Source organism: Prosopis cineraria, unplaced genomic scaffold (genome assembly GCF_029017545.1).
Source record: "Prosopis cineraria cultivar Desert tree isolate PC_DT_omini unplaced genomic scaffold, ASM2901754v1 PC3, whole genome shotgun sequence".
Taxonomy (NCBI): Eukaryota; Viridiplantae; Streptophyta; class Magnoliopsida; order Fabales; family Fabaceae; genus Prosopis; species Prosopis cineraria.
The window spans coordinates 5,148,510-5,165,824 of NW_026555334.1; the positions used below are offsets into that span (position 1 = coordinate 5,148,510).

A 17,315-nucleotide genomic window follows, 5' to 3' on the forward strand; every position below is an offset into this window, starting at 1 on the left:
AGATTTTTGATTGATTGCATGATTGATTTATGCCTCATTTGGTACAAAGAAACCATTTTCGAAGGAAGTGAAAGTAGAATTGGACTAGAAGTGGGCTTAAAAAATGTGTTTGGTATGTTAGAAATTCAAATGAAACTAAACCAAGTTTTTAAATAAAAAATAAATTACACAGATAAAAGTTTAAGTAAAAGACTTTTTACCCTTCATGAAAAACCAAAAAAAACCAAACAACTAACTTTTTTTTGATCGAAAGCAAAAGCAATCTGGGACTCTGAAAAAGCAACGTGGAATCTCAGCATGTTTCAAAAATCTTCCACAATCTCATTGTTTGACAGAGGCATCGACTGCGACTTCTTGTTTGCAAATGGTGACACCATGTTCTTCAACGGCAACACCACGTTCTGCGACGGCGACACCATGTTCTCCAACTGGGACTGTGATTTAGTTCTTTATTTTTTTAGGGTTTAGGGTTTAGGGGACAAAGTTGTGATAAGATTTTGATGAATACAGGGATTCTCCTCATTTATTTTTGCCTTTTGTTTTTGTCTGTTTGATTTGTGGTATGATTAGGTGTAGTTTGTTCAATTTATTTGTTGTAAATGTAATTGATCAGCATCTTCAACCTCTTTGCTCTGCCGCAAAGTCTGCTTGCTCTTGTTTGACTAGAGTGTTCATGGTTGAGGGTGTGAATTTTGATCGATCAAGTGGGTTTCTTTTGATATGGAGGATGGCCAATGTTGTCCTAAAAATTCATAACTTAGGGTATTGTTGTCCAAAAATTTTCATTTTCAAGAACCCATCTTAATTTTATAGGTATACCTAAGGAACCCAGTTCCATCAAATTTGATGAAAGTGGGTTCTAGGTGGAAGTGAGTTCTAGCATACAAAATAGTTCAATTTTTAGATTTCACTTCCACTTTTTTAACTTCAGTTCTAACATATCAAACGGGGTCATTACTTTCTATAAATTGGGTTGTGTGCCAATAGATATGGCTGGAGGTCAAGACTTTTGTCTGGAATATTGTGGGTCCACAACTTTATTTATATATGAATGAGCTATTTTGTTATAAAATTTGGATTTATGGGTTATGGTCTTGGAATTGTGGATGTCTTGTGTTTTGATGGCATTGTGCGTTTTGCAGTATATGCGCGCGCATTTTTATAAAGGTTTTATCCTATTAACCATGGTAGACCTTGATATGGATCTTTTTCTTTTTACCATGATTAGCTTGCATGATATTTAATATTAATCAAACTCTTTCTACTATTTTAGTTCAATTAATTAAATTTATTTATTTTCTACCATAGCAAGGTCTTTATTGTTTATGAAATTATTTCAGGAAAGTTCTATTATATTTACTATGATAGGTTCTTTTCTACTATATTATGATTATTTAGAATTTGAGTTAAAGATGTTTAATTCTTTTAAACATACAAGCTTTCAAGAGTTTTAGTTCGTTTCTCTTTCTACTATGGTTAGTGAATTTGTAAATAAGTTTAATTCTTTTATCATGGTAATCTTTATTTATGTGTTTAGAACTTTTGTTACCATGATAATATTTTAAGTGTTCGGATTAATTTGGGAGAGTATTACAAAACTCAATTAAACTCCTTTTGTCTAAGAAAAACTCAATTAAGGTAAAAATATTAAAAAAATTCAAGTAAATTAGATTAATTCCAACCAAAATCAATTTTGCAAAATTCGTTGAAACACAACCTCAATGATTCAACTACAATACCAAGAGTTTTTGAAAAGTAAATTTAGAAAGTAGAGTATAATTTGACCATGATATCTCAAGTATAATCTATTATTCTTTTATTTAAAAAATATTGTTAATTCATTAAAAATATAATAATTATTTAAATAATAATTATTAGAAATCAAGTTGTTAGCATTATACATTGAATAATTAATCATGTTAATTTTTAGGATTGATGAATATTAAACTATTTATAAATTTTTTGTCCAATAAATCAAATTTTATGTTTTATACTTTTATTATTTAATATATCAAATTTTATATTATTTAAAATTTTATCAACCAATAAAGATTTGTCTAGTTGATTAAATTTTTTTGAATAAAAAATGTATCATATATATTTTTTTGAATCATGTTAATTTTTCATTCTAATGTATGTTGAGCTATTTATTATATGATTTTTCCAACATATCAAACTTTATATTTTTTATTTTTATTATTTATCATATTAAATTTTATGTTATTTTAAAATTTTTTTAAATTTTTTAAACATTTCTAATATATTATATTTATATAACCAAAAATATAAATTATTATAAATCAATGTTCTTTTTTGTCATTAGATATTTAAAAGCATATTTTAAAAGTATAAATCATTGTTAATCTAAACAACTTTTAATTTATCAAACTGACTTTTAAAAAAATATATTTAAATACAAATTTTATTACAACAATAGACTTTTATTAAATTGACTTTTGTCAAATAAACTTTTACAAATAAATTTTTGATAAATTAAAAGCCAAACACACACTAAAAGTGCTTGCTTCATGAAAAATAAATAACAATGGCCTGACAAAGCTATATATGATTTTAAAGAAGTGATTTGGCATGATTGTCAGCATAATCTTGAGCCCAAGCCATGTTGAGTCGTTCACGACATTGCTTCAACTTCGTATGTTGTTCTTCAAGATTCTTTTGCATCAATGGCAAAGCAACAGTTGGATTCTTGCGTAATTCCTCTATAGCGTCAAGACCATGCTCACCAAATATACGTTCCATGATCCTCAAATGTGAAACCCTAAAGTGTTCTTCAACACAAATTGGACCCGCCTTCACGTTGATCTTATTCTCAAGTATGTTCTTATTCACTTCCTTAACACGTTCAGAGGCTGACCACAGAGACTCTAATAACATGTCCACTTCAAACTGCTCATCTTCAAATTTGAACAGTGCTTGCTGATACTTATTGAACATTCTCTTGGATTTCGAATAATCCTGAGGGCCTTGAGGATTCAATACGTAGCGATCGTTTAACACTGAAGCATCAAGCTCAGATCTCATATGACCATCTATAGGACTCTGATAATGCTTAGGCAAACGCACGTAGCTGAAATCATAACGTTCACATTTGCCGAGATCGATTTCTTGAACTGATGATTTTCCATCGCCTTTAGTTTTCTTCTTCCTTGGCTTCTTTTGAACATGAATCTCAGATTTGTCAACCTTATTAGGCCGATTGAGACGTTGTTCAAAAGAAGGAGGGATCTTATATCCATTGGGCAAGAAGGTGTTTAATCCCAAAATCAAAAACTCATGCCCCTCCAATACTTCCTTCATCTTTGCTGAGAAATCTCCAACGTTAATCCTGCGGGGGGAAAAAATGTATATATATACGTTTGTAGACTTGAATATTTTAATTAAAGTTGAAAAAGAAAGGAAAAAAAAAAAGAATTTTAAAACAATAGTTAAAAAGAGGGTTATTTTAATGAGAAAAACTTATATACACAGCCTTATATATTTAAGGTTCTTGTTCATTGTTCTCAATTAAATTAATACATATTAATTTTTAATAAATTATTTATTTCATAAAGAGCTCTTATTAGTAATATTATTAACACATTAAAATCTACTGATTGGATAAAAAAATATTAAATATATAATACTAAGTATCTAAATCTTACCTTTTATAGTTTTATAAAGGGAAAAGTTGCAAAATATAGGATGAAAATAAAATAAAAGATGAAAAAAAAATATAGACAACAAAGATATTGGGAGGCTTGAGTTGTTTTACGCACACAACGGATAAAATTGAGTTTAATAAATTATATATAATGCAATGAGAGGATTCATGAACTCGAGATACTTTTCATGTTCTTGTTCTTTACTTTTTTCTCTCAGTTCCTTTTAATTTCTTGTTGTTTAATTTTTTTTAAATTCTACTTATTTTTGTGCAACAATCAGCTAAAGGAACCGATAGCGAGGCAGGGAGAATTATATGTTTACTTATAGTTACAAAATATCAATAACTGCTCTTTTGGTTTCTTGTGTAAAAAGGTGTGGAGATAAGTTTACCTTTGAGCCTTGAAATCTCTGAAGATTTCTAAGAACAGATCATATTTTCCCCTTTTGCTGTCAAATGCTTCTCTCACTGCTCTCAAATAGTTTAACGCATCCATAGTTTGTAAGCCAATATACGATTCACCAGCATGGGCATCGCTCGCAGTTATTCTCTTCATTGTCTCGTTTCCTTGATTTTATAGCCAAAAAAAAAAAAAAAGGTCAGGAAATGAGCAAATAAATAAATAAGTGAAACAAAAAAGAACAAATTGAACCAAAAAGAGGAAGGTTTAAATTCTTACTTGACGAAAATCTAATTGCTGATCTATTACCCTTTCTATGGATGGAAGGATCGATCTTCAAACAAACCTGAGAGATTTATATAGTTAAGGAAGCAATTACGAGAGGAAGAGTTTAGGAATGAACAAATAGGGTTATTCGCTATTTATAACTGAAATTTGAACTCCTTATTTCTCGTTAAGATAAACTATAAAATATTTGGAATTTACTTTCCTCTTCCTACCTATCTCTTCTTATCTTCTCAAATCTTGGATTTAAATTTCAATGGTTGAGATTTAATATTTTATATTATTATTGTTAAATAATAAGTATATAAATTTTAACCATTAAATTTTATAATATATTATTTAGCATTATTCTTATTAAAACATTTATTATTTAATATTATAATAATAATTTTATAAAGCATTAAATCTTTGAAGATGAAATATTTATCATGAAGTTGAGCAGTTGAAATTAACGGACTAGATTTTATATAGGGAAAATTATACTTAGATCTCACATAAAGAAATTTATTATCAAGAGCTCTCATAAAATTCATAAAATACTCTTAATGTATTTTGCACATTTACAACTTGACTAAATGTATTAATAATTGGGCAATGGTTATTTATAACTTGTAAAGAAAAAAGACAACTTGTAACAATAAGTTGTTAATGACCATTGCTCAATTATCAATACTCTTAGTCTAGTTGTAAATGCTCAAGATTTAAAACTTAAAAGTATTTTATGAATTTTATGTGATCTTTGGGTAATAAATTTTCTTATATGGGACTTGAATGTAAGTTCTCCTTTTATATAAGTATGTTATAAAATTTCTTTTCGAATTATTGTTTAAAACTTAAAAGTTGTTATTATATTTTATATCAGTTGAAAAGCTTATCTTTTTTAACAGACTAAAGTTTTTATAGATTTTATTAATAATCACCACTTGTTACATCCTTATTTCATTTTATTTATATCATTTATATAAATAGTCTCATATATAACTAATTTTTAAAATATTATTTACACCATATATGGTATCAGATATTACTTAAGGCTGAAATTATTTACATCATTTATTCGTTTATCTTAAGGCTCAAATTTCTCGTCCATTTTCCCCTCGCCTCACCTTATTCCTCCACATTCCTCCTCCTTGTTTGTTTCGAACGTCATCAACTTTACTAAAAATATCAAATAGATTTATTGCAAAAATTATATTTAAAAGTATTTCATGGGAACTTCTTTGGAGGCATGCATTCAAATGGGATAATATTAACTTTTGATCCATAAAGTTTCTCTCAATTATCAATTTAGTTATTAAATTTTGACTCAATAAAACTCAATGCTTGTAGTTTATTGAGTTAAAAAATTATGGAGATATATGGAATAATATACAACTAAAAAACTATAAAGATTGAGTAATATCAAATTAAAAAAGATTAAATTGTTTTGAGTCTATAAATTATAAGGACTCATAATTGAATGATAATTGAGGAAAAGTTCATGGACTAATTTTTCCCCCATTCAAATTATTGTTAATCAAATTTATTATACCAGTTTCTATGAATATATACAATCTTAAATAATTTTTTCCTGATTTGGGTAAAATACGGTGATCTCCCTTCTGTTTTGTTAAAATTATAGAGACTTATTTTCTATTTTCAAAGCCTATACTTTAATCCAATAGCACTGTTAGTAATATTCCTTTAAAGATTAAAAAATAATATATTTTTATTTTTAATTATGTTAAAATTTTAAAAATTATTAATTTTTCCTTATAATCTAATTGTCTACTCTCTCCCACAACTTGAACAATTTTAGATAATTAAGTGTGTCAATATTTAGTTAAATAATTTAAAAATTTTTGTGTTAAAATTAATTAAATTTAAAGAAAAATAAATATAAATTATATTGAGCAATTTTTTTATTAAATTCTTATTTCACCATTTTTTGGTAGACTATTTCATGAAGTTTTTAACTATGGGATTGAATATTATTTTTGCCAGTTTATATATTTAATTTTTAAAAATTAATAAATAAACACATATACATAATTAAAAATTTTGAATAAAAATAAAAATAAAATATATACATTAATTTTTTTTGATAGTTTGAATAATTTTTAAACAATATTTATATTTAAAGGGGAGTTTTGGATGAATGGAAATAAAGTTCAAGTTATATAATTTTACAGTTAACTAATAGTTGGATGAATGAAAATAAAATTTTAAAAATAGAGGTAATGTTTTTCTAACTCTTCATACTGGGGGATATTTGTATAGGTTTTTAAAATAGAAAGAAGATATTTGTAATTAACGTAAAATATAGGGAAGTCAGAGTATTTTTAAACATTTTATTACAATTTTTTGTGAAATTAATTTAAAAATTTTTAAACATTGTTATAACTTTATGTTAATTTTTTACTCATTATATTTACGTATTATAATTTTTAATTCACTTGATTATTGTGAAGTATTTAATAGTTATGTTCCTATTAAAGACCATTATGAAGTGTTTATCATGAATTTGAATGATCTAGACTAATTTGTTTTGAAAGACTTATCTTTTTTACAGAAAAAATTGTTATAATTTTTCCTACCACTATTAGTTAAACTATTTTCTTAAAAAAATTATATCATATAATGATAGAAGATCTAGAAAGCCAATTCCAAAATACTAGTCAACTAAGAGGAAAAGCCTCTTGAATTTATAAAGTCTACTTCACTTATGAGTCTCTCTAATATAGGACTCATTACAATGTCACCTCATTGAGATACGACTTCCCTAACAATAACTTCACTTTACGACACTTCATTCGATCTTTTAGTGATGAGGACCTTTCATGGGTAGTTCTTTGACTTCTTTTTGTGATCTAAAATTTTGTAATGAAAGCATCAATATCATGAATACAAGTCAAAAAGATTACCTTATTAGGTGAAAGAATCCCTCACACTCATAAACCTCACTTAACTTATGAGACTCATGATAATGCCACAACAAAATTGTTCAAATGTTCAAATTCTTATTGTTCGAGGCCCAAGGTTAGGCTTGAAAATGTTTTTATTTTTTTATTGTCTTTTTGAAATTAAATTTGTGATTATAATATTACATATTTATATTCCAAAGTACAAATTAAATTGTTACAAATTCTAACATAAGTAATACAAATTCTAATTTGAAAGTTTCAATTTAATTCAAAAATATAAAACATTACAAATTTTCAGGGTTAAAACAAATGGCAAGGGCTTTAATGGGTAGTCCAAGCACGTTTTTCGAGAACTTAAGAGAGCCAGCCTCAAAAGCTTTTTTTTTTTAATATTAAAATATCCCAATTTTCATAACTAGAGCCTGAAAAAAAAAAAAAAGAAAAAAGTTTTAAACAAGTAGCCTGATGAGCCAACCTTTATTCGTAGCCCTGCGAGATGTTCATCCTTTCTTCGTGGTAATATTTTTCAGTTCTCACAAAAGTTTATGTCTCTTTCAGTGAAGTCATCTTTGCAACTGGTCTTCCAAAGGTTCCTGCATAAAACTTGAACAAATTAATAGTCTTGACCAAATGATTTTCCTTGTACACGAGCTTCCTGCAGCCTCATTATTGGCTTTCCACAAAATCCAATGTCACAAAGAAAAAGAAAAGAAAGAGTCAAGTTTTGCATGCTTTACAAGTTTTAACTAAACTTGTTTAGATTTAGGACAGCCCTGAGATACTTTTGTATTTTCCTTCCTGCGACGACAAGCTGAGTCCCCATACATATTGGTGTTTTATATGTAGTTTTAAAATAAGTCAAACTATTTATACATACATATATATATATATATATATAACTTGAAGAATGTAATTTATTGTATATTTTATATAAATATACTCTCGCGACATACACCCACAAACACGTGCATGTATATGTGTAATATATATTCTTCTCCTTGCAGGTCATCGTTCAACCGTTCATTCGAACCTGTGACATGTGGGAGGATAATCAACACTCTTGAACCAACATGACACTGAAGGATGCTTAAAAAAATAAATCTTCTCCTTTTCATTAGTCCTGTCCAAAATAGAACTTCAGCCTCTGCCCCCTCCAAGTGCTTCAAATGCAACAATTTCATCTTTGTATTCATAAACCATAAATAATACGGTTTATCTTAGAATTTATGCATATTGTATGAGCAAACATGTCTAGTTTAGTCCAATCAATTGCAAAATTCCATCTAGAACAAACGAGGAGCCTATAGCATGTTGCACATACTTTTTCAAATGAGAACTGTACAGAAGAAAAGGCCAAATTGAGCCAAAACAAACCCAAAACAAGCAGAGAAAATTACATCAGAATTCTAAAGTTCCAAAAGGAGCTGAGTCTGCAATTGGCAGCTCTGATCTGGCTTGAGAAGGAATAGTATCCACAGTGAAAGAATCAGCATTGAAGAGTCCGCAATTTCTTACTTGCCATAATTTCCAGCACACTATGCCGATTCCAACCTTCCTTGAATCGTCCAATTGAGACAGTTGAAGACATTGAGCTAGCCAAGAATTAATACCTTCTCTGTAGAAATCAGTGCCCATATCAGAAGGTAGGACGTTTCTCCAAACATTTGCAGCCAGAGGACATTCTTTGGGAATATGAATTATGTTCTCAACAGGTGCATTACAAAGTGAACATTGCTGATCCTGTGTTATTCTTCTCTGAAATCGTTCAGAGTTAGTGAGCAAGCAATCTGCTTTTCATCATAAGCCAGACAAAGGTCTTGACCTGTTGAGCCATAGGAAGCTTCCATATTTTTGTACAAATATCATCTTCATTCCAAGTCTGACTTTTGACTTGACAGTGAAATTCCCATTTGTATTGAGATTCCAAGTACAGCTTGCTTCTGTATCAATTTGAGTGAGATATTAGCAACAACAACAACAACAACAACAAGCCTTTATCCCACTAGGTGGGGTCGGCTACATGGATTGCAAGACGCCATTGTGCTCTATCATTTATTAAGCTTTTAGAAATATTATTAATTAAGAGATCACGTTCAACAACTTCCAAGAGTGTTCTCTTAGGCCTTCCTCTACCTCTCTTAATCGGACTCAAAGTTATATGTTCCACTCTTCTCACTGGTGCCTCCCTTGGTCTTCTTTGTACATGCCCAAACCATCTCAACCGATTTTCTACCATTTTTTCCTCAATAGGTGCCACCCTCACTTTTTCACGTATGTGCTCATTTCGAATTTTATCTTTACGTGTATGTCCGCACATCCATCGTAACATTCTCATCTCTGCTACTCCAACTTTATGCTCTTGCTGTCCCGTTAGAGCCCAGCATTCACTACTATATAACATTGCCGGTCTGATAGCAGTACGATAAAACTTTCCTTTAAGTTTATTAGGCACCCTACGGTCACAAATAACTCCTTTAGCTTTTCTCCAATTAAACCACCCAGCTTGAATTCTATGTGAAATATCTCCACTGATTTCGCCATCATTTTGAATAATGGCTCCCAAATATCTAAACTTTTCCACTTGAGGTATAATTTGATCTCCCAATTTCACTTCGAAATTATTTTCGAATAGTCCTTTACCAAATTTACAATATAAATATTCCGTCTTACTTCTACTCAGACGAAAACCTTTCGACTCCAATGTCCTCCTCCATAACTCAAGTTTGCAATTAACCACTTCTCTTGTCTCTGCTATAAGAACTATATCATCCGCAAAGAGCATACATTTCGGGATTTCCTCTTGAATATGTTCCGTCAAAACATTTAAAATCAAGTTGAACAAATAAGGACTCAGAGATGATCCCTGATGTAGTCCAATCTTTATAGGAAAATCCTTTGTTTGACCACAAGGCGTTCTTATACTAGTTTTTACCCCCTCATACATATCTTGTATGGCTTTAATATAAGCAATCCGTACTCCCTTTTTTTCCAACGCTTTCCAAAGCACTTCTCTTGGTATACGGTCATAAGCTTTTTCCAAATCAATAAAAACCATGTGTAGATCTTTATCTTTACAACGATACTTTTCCATTAATCCCCTTAGTAGATAAATCGCCTCTGTAGTTGATCTACCTGGCATAAAACCAAATTGATTCTCAGAAATACTTGTCTCCAATCTCAACCTGTGCTCAATTACTTTCTCCCACAATTTCATTGTGTGGCTCATGAGTTTAATCCCTCTATAGTTAGTACAATTCTGAATATCTCCTTTATTTTTATAAATAGGAATTAATGTACTTCTCCTCCACTCATCAGGCATTTTCTTGGACCGTAAAATCACATTAAATAACTTAGTTAACCATCTCACCCCTTCTTCACCTAAACATTTCCACGCTTCGATAGATATACAATCAGGTCCGTTAGCTCTACCATTTGCCATTTTCTTAAGAGCTTCCTTTACCTCCTTATCACGTATTTTTCGATAGAATGACAAATTTTGTTCTCCTTCACCAGTTACTAAATCCTCCAAGTTACTAGATGAATCCTCTCCATCATTGAAAAGTTTAGAAAAATAAGTCTCCCATCTATTTTTAATTTCATCATCTGTAACTAAAATTCTTCCCTCTTCATCCTTAATACACCTTACCTGTTCTAGATCTCTTGATTTTCTTTCCCTACTCTTGGCAATCTTATAAATATTTTGCTCTCCTTCCTTCGTCTCAAGGTTCTTATAAAATTCTTCAAAAGCTTTGGAACGAGCTTCACCCACAGCTCTCTTAGTTTCCTTCTTAGCCATACGGTACCTCTCCCAATTTTCCTCATTGTTACACAAATGTATGGCTTTAAAACAGTTCTTCTTATACTTGATTTTGTCCTGTACACTATTATTCCACCACCAAGACTCCTTATCTCTCGGACCAGAACCTTTCGATTCTCCCAAAACTACTTTTGCAACCTCCCGTATCTTTTTAGCCATATCCTCCCATATGATGTTAGCACTTCCCTGAGAATCCCAAATTCCTTTATCCAAAAGATTTTGCTTGAAAATATCTTGCTTCTCACCTTTTAATTGCCACCACCTAATCCTTGGTGTTACTACTTGTCGACGTTTTTGGATTTTACTCATAATACACACATCAAGGACTAGGACCCTGTGTTGTGTCGTTACAGCATCTCCAGGGATCACCTTACAATTTTTACAAAGTTTTCTATCTGTGTTCCTAACCAAAAGAAAATCAATCTGCGACCTTGAGGCTCCACTTTTGTAAGTGATGAGATGCTCATCTCTCTTCTTGAAACAAGTGTTGGCAATTTAAAATCATATGCCAATGAGAAATCAAGAAGAGTTTGCCCTTCATTGTTTAGCTCTCCAAAACCAAAACCACCATGCACCCTCGCATACTGACCAGCTTCCCTCCCGACATGCGCATTAAAGTCTCCTCCAATAAAAATCTTTTCACTCTGTGGTATGTGTCGAATCAACCCCTCCAGATCCTCCCAAAATAATTCCTTAAGACTGGCTTCTGTCCCGACTTGCGGCGCATAAGCGCTAACAATATTAACAGTCTCACGTCCAATTATCATTTTTAAAGAAATAATTCTGTCTCCAATTCTGCTAACTTCTACAACGTTCTTCTTCCACTCCTTATCTATAATGATGCCTACTCCATTGCGTGCACTTACTTTTCCTGTATACCAAAGTTTGAAACCTTGAATATCCTTAGCTCTTTCTCCACGCCATTTTGTTTCTTGCAAGCAAAGGATATTGATTTTCCTTTGAATCATAACCCCTACAACCTCTACAGATTTACAATTTAATGTCCCAACATTCCAAGTACCAAATCTAATTTTGCTCTTATGGACTAACTTCTTTAGCCGCGTGCGTCCAGAATGACGCGGTAGCCCTTGCTCATTTAACACTACATCCGGGCGCCGATGCAGCGGCTCTAACTCACTTATCACTGTACTCGAGCCATGCAGCGCGTTACTTACGGGCAACGACCTAGCATTAACATTATAACGTCTATTGTCCATGTTCATGATAGATTCAACAAATTTTTACATTGGCTGTTGATGGCCTAACACAACCCTCCTCCTTTACCCGGGCTTGGGACCGGCTATAAACATAGGCGGAGTTGAGTGAGATATTAGCAATATTATCAAAAATGTCTCTTGGAAGTAGGTTCTGGATGAGGTTCCACTTCCAGTGTCCATCTTCATCAACAAAGTCAGTGAATGGCTTAAGACATTCCTGTTCAGAAATCTCAGCATAAGATAGATTTTTTAAGGGACTAGAGTCACCAACCCAAAAGTCAGACCAGAATTTGAGTCTTTTACCGTCTCCATTTAATATGTACCATTGTCTTGCCAGATATTTGACATATTCCTCCAGAAACGAGAGTATTGTTTCCTACTGATATCATGAGTCATTCCATCAGTGATACTTTGACATAACTGAAAATGCTTCAGGCCCTCTTAAACAAGCATGGATAGCACTATGTCCTCATGTGAATCCCAATTTTGGATGTAAATTAATTGTCCCACACACACACACACACACACACACACACACACAAGTCAAGTCAATAAACTATCAAATTCATCATTAATCTTCGTACAGATGATATACAACAACAAAGAATTACATATAAACAGTTAAAGAAAGAAAATAAAAGAACAATATTATCTGTTTATGAAAGAATCCAAACTTACATGAAACACAAATCAGATATGCATACCACCTATGATTTTGATGACACCTACTCTGACATGATGCTCCTCCAAGATGGAAGAGATGGGATGCTTTGTTCATATCTGAAGAAATTGTTAGGATCTACCATACTCTTAATTTTCACCAATCTATCAAAATTCCCTTTGAAATACTTAGCACCCCAAACACTAGCTACATCATAACTAGCACTATTATCAGGTCTATTGGTACCTATATCAACATCTCTATAGTTCAAATAAGAACTTCTTGGTGATTTTGACACATAAGGTGTCATGTAATCATAGAGCCTTCGAATCAGATCAAGATATTTATTTGCGGCAGGATCACCTTCTTCTTTCCAATTCACTGAGTACTGAATCTTATATATGTTCCCTGCTCTGTGTGGAAATGGTGTTTCCTCCTCTGAAATCTCTTCCATTCTCCCACCATATGCATTCAAATTCAGCACAGGCTTTCCCAATTCCATCATCTTCTTCCATATTCCTTCCAGATCTGTTTTGGAGATTGGATTCTGCACATAATCCGATTTTCTCTTCAAAAATTTCTCTGATGCGGGATGCCTATCAAGCAAAACATCAAGTGAAGTTCCAAGAGGATAATTAGCCCAAAATAGTACTGATTCTATCCAGCTCATTTCAAAGCAATCCTCTTTCTTCAAACCCAGTTCAGGTAATGTGTCAGACATTGCATCAAGCAGCTTCTGTGCATTCCCAAGAAACATAGCATTGAACTTAGCTCTTATCGTTTTGTGACCCTTTTTGTTCACTGGCATGATAACCACTCTAATGAATAGGTCTTTATCCATCTTATCAGCCACATGCTGCCATTGATGAACAATTTCAGTAGCATTCTGTTCTAATGTTTTGTCAACTCTAAAAACTGTTACAATCTCAGGGACACGGACCAGTTTGATTTTCCAGGAAACTATAACACCAAAAACTACCACCTCCTCCTCCTCTAATAGCCCAGAAAAGATCTTCCCCCATTGATTCTCTACCCAAAATTCTTCCATTAGCATCCACTAATTTCACATCCAACACATTATCTACAGTCAAACCAAACTTTCTCATCATATTCCCATAACCACCTCCACTGAAATGGCCCCCAACACCTACAGTAGGACAAACACCAGCAGGGAACCCATGGATCCTGCTCTTCTGTGCGATCTTGTAATACAGCTCACCAATCGTTGACCCAGAGTCAACCCACGCAGTTTCATCATCCAAATCTACCTGTATCGATCTGAAATGAAACATGTCCAAGATCATGAAGTCCGTACGCGAGTACGACGCGTAGGAGAGGCCGTCGTAGTCGTGGCCTCCGCTTCGGACTCTCATTTGGAGGCCATATTTAGTGCAGCAGATGATGGAAGCTTGGATATGAGAGAAATGAGCGGGAGCGACAATGAAGGATGGTTTTGGGGTAGAAGAAGAGTTGAATCTGAGATTTCTAATGGAGGATTGCAAGATGGAGGAGTATGATGGGGAAGTGGGGAAGAAGGTAGCGGAAGAGATTGGAGGTATGGTGGGTTCAGAATGATCAGAGAGGCACTGAAGGATAGAATCATGGGTAGGATCAGAATCAGAAGACGCCATTATTGATAGAAGATGACGGAGAAGGAAGAAGATTGTAGTGAATGATAACGCTCGAGAGCTCATAGTGATACATACAATGATCATTCAGACAATGAAATGAAACAAGCTAGATTCTTCGGAAAAAAAGAGAGGGAAAGAGAAATAGTTCAGAAATTTCGTTGAAGTTGTTAAATTGACATTTGGTTATTGAATTGCGGACGAAGCTCCGGTTTCTTGGTGGGGAAGTAAAGTGTTATAAATATTTTATCATACCGAGTTTCGTGCCGGGTTCCTTAAGTTAATGTGTACACAGTCTCATGTTCCTTTAATTATTTGTTTATGTTCAAAATATAAGTATTTTTTTATTAATTTTAATTCAGAATATAGGCCATTGGTACATGAATTTTTTTTATTTATTAATTCAGATTCTTTAATAAATTTATCTTTTCTTTTTATCTATCATGAAGTGTATTGATAATTAAAATTAAAGATAAAAAATAATATATATTTCTATGTGAATGAAAACTTTTTTGGTATGTATATTTTTCTTAAAAACTGTTTATATTTTGAATTTGATGGAGTATTTTATTGATTAATTTCTAATAATTTTTTTGGTCAGTTAATCCAAATATTTTAGAAAATTACTATGCAATCCCTCAAAACATGCACAGATCAATTATAAATCAAAAAACATTTATTGTAGAATAGAGTTTATATGATTTTATTTTCGGAAAACTTTTTTAGACAATATAATTAAAAAGTAGATAATAGTCGCTTATGATATAATTATGATTTTCAGTTCATAATTGATGTTGACATGTATAGAAGTATTTTGAACATTTTTTAAAAATTATAGCTTTAAGTTCATAATTAATTTGGGCATATATAATGAATATTTGAATATTTTTAAGAAAACTTTTGAGTTTATAATTGATTTTAGAATATAATAGGGGGTTTAGACATATTTGCATAAAACCATGGTTTTACCTTGGTTTTTATTTTTCTTTTCAATTATACTTTTTAATTTTTCTTAAAATCAATTTTATAAATCAATTATACCACATATAATGTAATTAATTATATTAAATTATTAATTAATTTTTTTATAACCAATTTTTATAGACATCCAAACGAGCTCTATATTCATATTTGATTTTAATATATCAGTGGAGTGTTTGGGTAAATTTTCACAAAATTAAACTATGGTTTATCTAATTTTTAATTCTGCTTTTAAATGTGCTCTTTTACACATTTAATAATATGAACTATTGTGTATATGTAAGTAATAATTAGTGTTCAAAATAAAAATAAGCTCTAGTGCTTTTGAAAACAACAAATCAGTTATATATAAATAACAATTTGACTTTAAGGTAATGACAACGCAGTTTAAAGTAAATGAAAACAGGTAAGAAAACAACAATTTGGATATACATAAATAACTTTGGTAAAACAAAAAGATACATAAATAACAAATTATGTGTACGTAAATGACAACTTTTGATTTTATAGAAGTAACAACTTCGATTAAGTTAAATAGTTTAATTAAAAAGGATATTTTAATTAAAAGTTATTTATTTGAATTCATGCAAGAAGTAATTTTGAAACATCTTCTTCTTTAAATTCAAATTTATTTTTGAATTTAATAATTGAATCAAATTTTTTTAGTTTAATTTAATTATAAAAAAAGTAATTTTAAATAATATACATTAAGTATGAATTCTAGATAAAATATTTAAAAAAAATCACTCCAATTGAGTCCTATTTCATGTGCGCCTCTCCGCCAATATTGTCACCTAAACTGTATGTAATCTGTCTTCTAAAACATGCTCATCTTAAAGGTTAATCCAATCCCTTCAACTGTTTATTATATCAAGAAAAATTTTAATTTTTAACTCCCATCCATTTGATATTAAATTCAATTTTATCTACATGTAAAAAATGAAACACTATCAAAATAGTGGAAGGAGATGATATAGTGGAAGGCAATAAAATACGTATAATCATGGTAAGCTTTTGGACTTGGTCAATTTATACATTAAAAAAGACAAACCAGCCATGGCATGTTGAACAAGGTGGTGCATATATACTTCAATTCGCTTCAAGCAACTAATAAACAACTTATAGTTCTCATCAAATTTAAGGTACCTCTTAACCTATTACCTGATAATAAAACATTGTCCCTTTCAATAATGGATATAGAATCAAACCGGTTGGAATTACAAGCAATCTTGAGGACCGAAAATTCCGTTGATTAGAGAGAAGGGGGGCACTTTAGGATGCTAAACCAAGCAAAAGTTTTTAAAATAAAGGAAGCAAAGTTTTTAAAACAAATATTAGTCTAATTTGTAAAAAATTAGCTTATAACTCACAAAGTTATGGAATCAAATCCCATTATACGGATGTAAAGATTTTATTTGTAAACAATCTGTAAGTACTTTTATAAACATAGAGTGTGGAGGCACACCTAAATTTTCTTGTATAAATAATACAAAAAAAAAAGAGAGAGCGAAACAGCAACATAACAAAGCTGATTGTCAAGATTGCTTACATAATAAATATGTTGATCCTCCTTGTAAATATCAGACGCGTAGAGTATATATATTGCCAAAGGATTATAATTGCCCTTATTTTTTGAGGCACGGCCTAATTAACTTGAAGGACGAGTGAGACAGCTATCACACGGTCCTCTCTTCTGCCGCCCACGTTGGTTATCGCCGTCGTCATCGGAGGAACAGCCTCAGCCAGTGCCGGAGCAAATGGA

At 31.3% G+C, this 17,315-nt stretch overlaps 2 protein-coding genes and 1 pseudogene across 2 annotated transcripts; all 3 read right to left on the reverse strand.

Moving 5' to 3' along the window:
* Positions 1–2,571: 2,571 nt before the first annotated feature.
* Positions 2,572–4,408, reverse strand: LOC129304626 (paired amphipathic helix protein Sin3-like 2). The gene is made up of 3 exons (XM_054944349.1): positions 4,341–4,408; positions 4,054–4,228; positions 2,572–3,346 (listed from the first exon to the last, which is right to left on the reverse strand). The coding sequence occupies exons 2-3, from the start codon at positions 4,215–4,217 to the stop codon at positions 2,572–2,574; spliced, it is 939 nt and encodes a 312-aa protein (XP_054800324.1). The 5' UTR covers positions 4,218–4,228; positions 4,341–4,408.
* A 4,008-nt stretch (positions 4,409–8,416) lies between these two features.
* Positions 8,417–13,009, reverse strand: LOC129306629 (uncharacterized). Its single transcript, XM_054947307.1, has 3 exons — positions 12,607–13,009; positions 12,385–12,500; positions 8,417–9,200 (listed from the first exon to the last, which is right to left on the reverse strand). The coding sequence occupies exons 1-3, from the start codon at positions 12,670–12,672 to the stop codon at positions 9,047–9,049; spliced, it is 336 nt and encodes a 111-aa protein (XP_054803282.1). The 5' UTR covers positions 12,673–13,009; the 3' UTR covers positions 8,417–9,046.
* LOC129306628 (berberine bridge enzyme-like 8) lies at positions 12,391–14,762 on the reverse strand (annotated as a pseudogene).
* Between the last annotated feature and the right edge of the window lie 2,553 nt (positions 14,763–17,315).

What these genes read in the sequence shown, in the direction of transcription:
- LOC129304626 (XM_054944349.1), bottom strand. Translation starts at nt 4,217, where the DNA reads ATGAAGAGAATAACTGCGAGCGATGCCCATGCTGGTGAATCGTATATT. An exon ending in AGAGATTTCAAGGCTCAAAG is followed by an intron (nt 3,347 to 4,053) that starts GTAAACTTATCT and finishes TTCCCCCCGCAG; the next exon opens with GATTAACGTTGGAGATTTCT.
- LOC129306629 (XM_054947307.1), bottom strand. Translation starts at nt 12,672, where the DNA reads ATGATATCAGTAGGAAACAATACTCTCGTTTCTGGAGGAATATGTCAA. An exon ending in AAATATCTGGCAAGACAATG is followed by an intron (nt 12,501 to 12,606) that starts GTACATATTAAA and finishes ATTTCTGAACAG; the next exon opens with GAATGTCTTAAGCCATTCAC. An exon ending in ATTGCTAATATCTCACTCAA is followed by an intron (nt 9,201 to 12,384) that starts CTCCGCCTATGT and finishes ATATCTCACTCA; the next exon opens with AATTGATACAGAAGCAAGCT.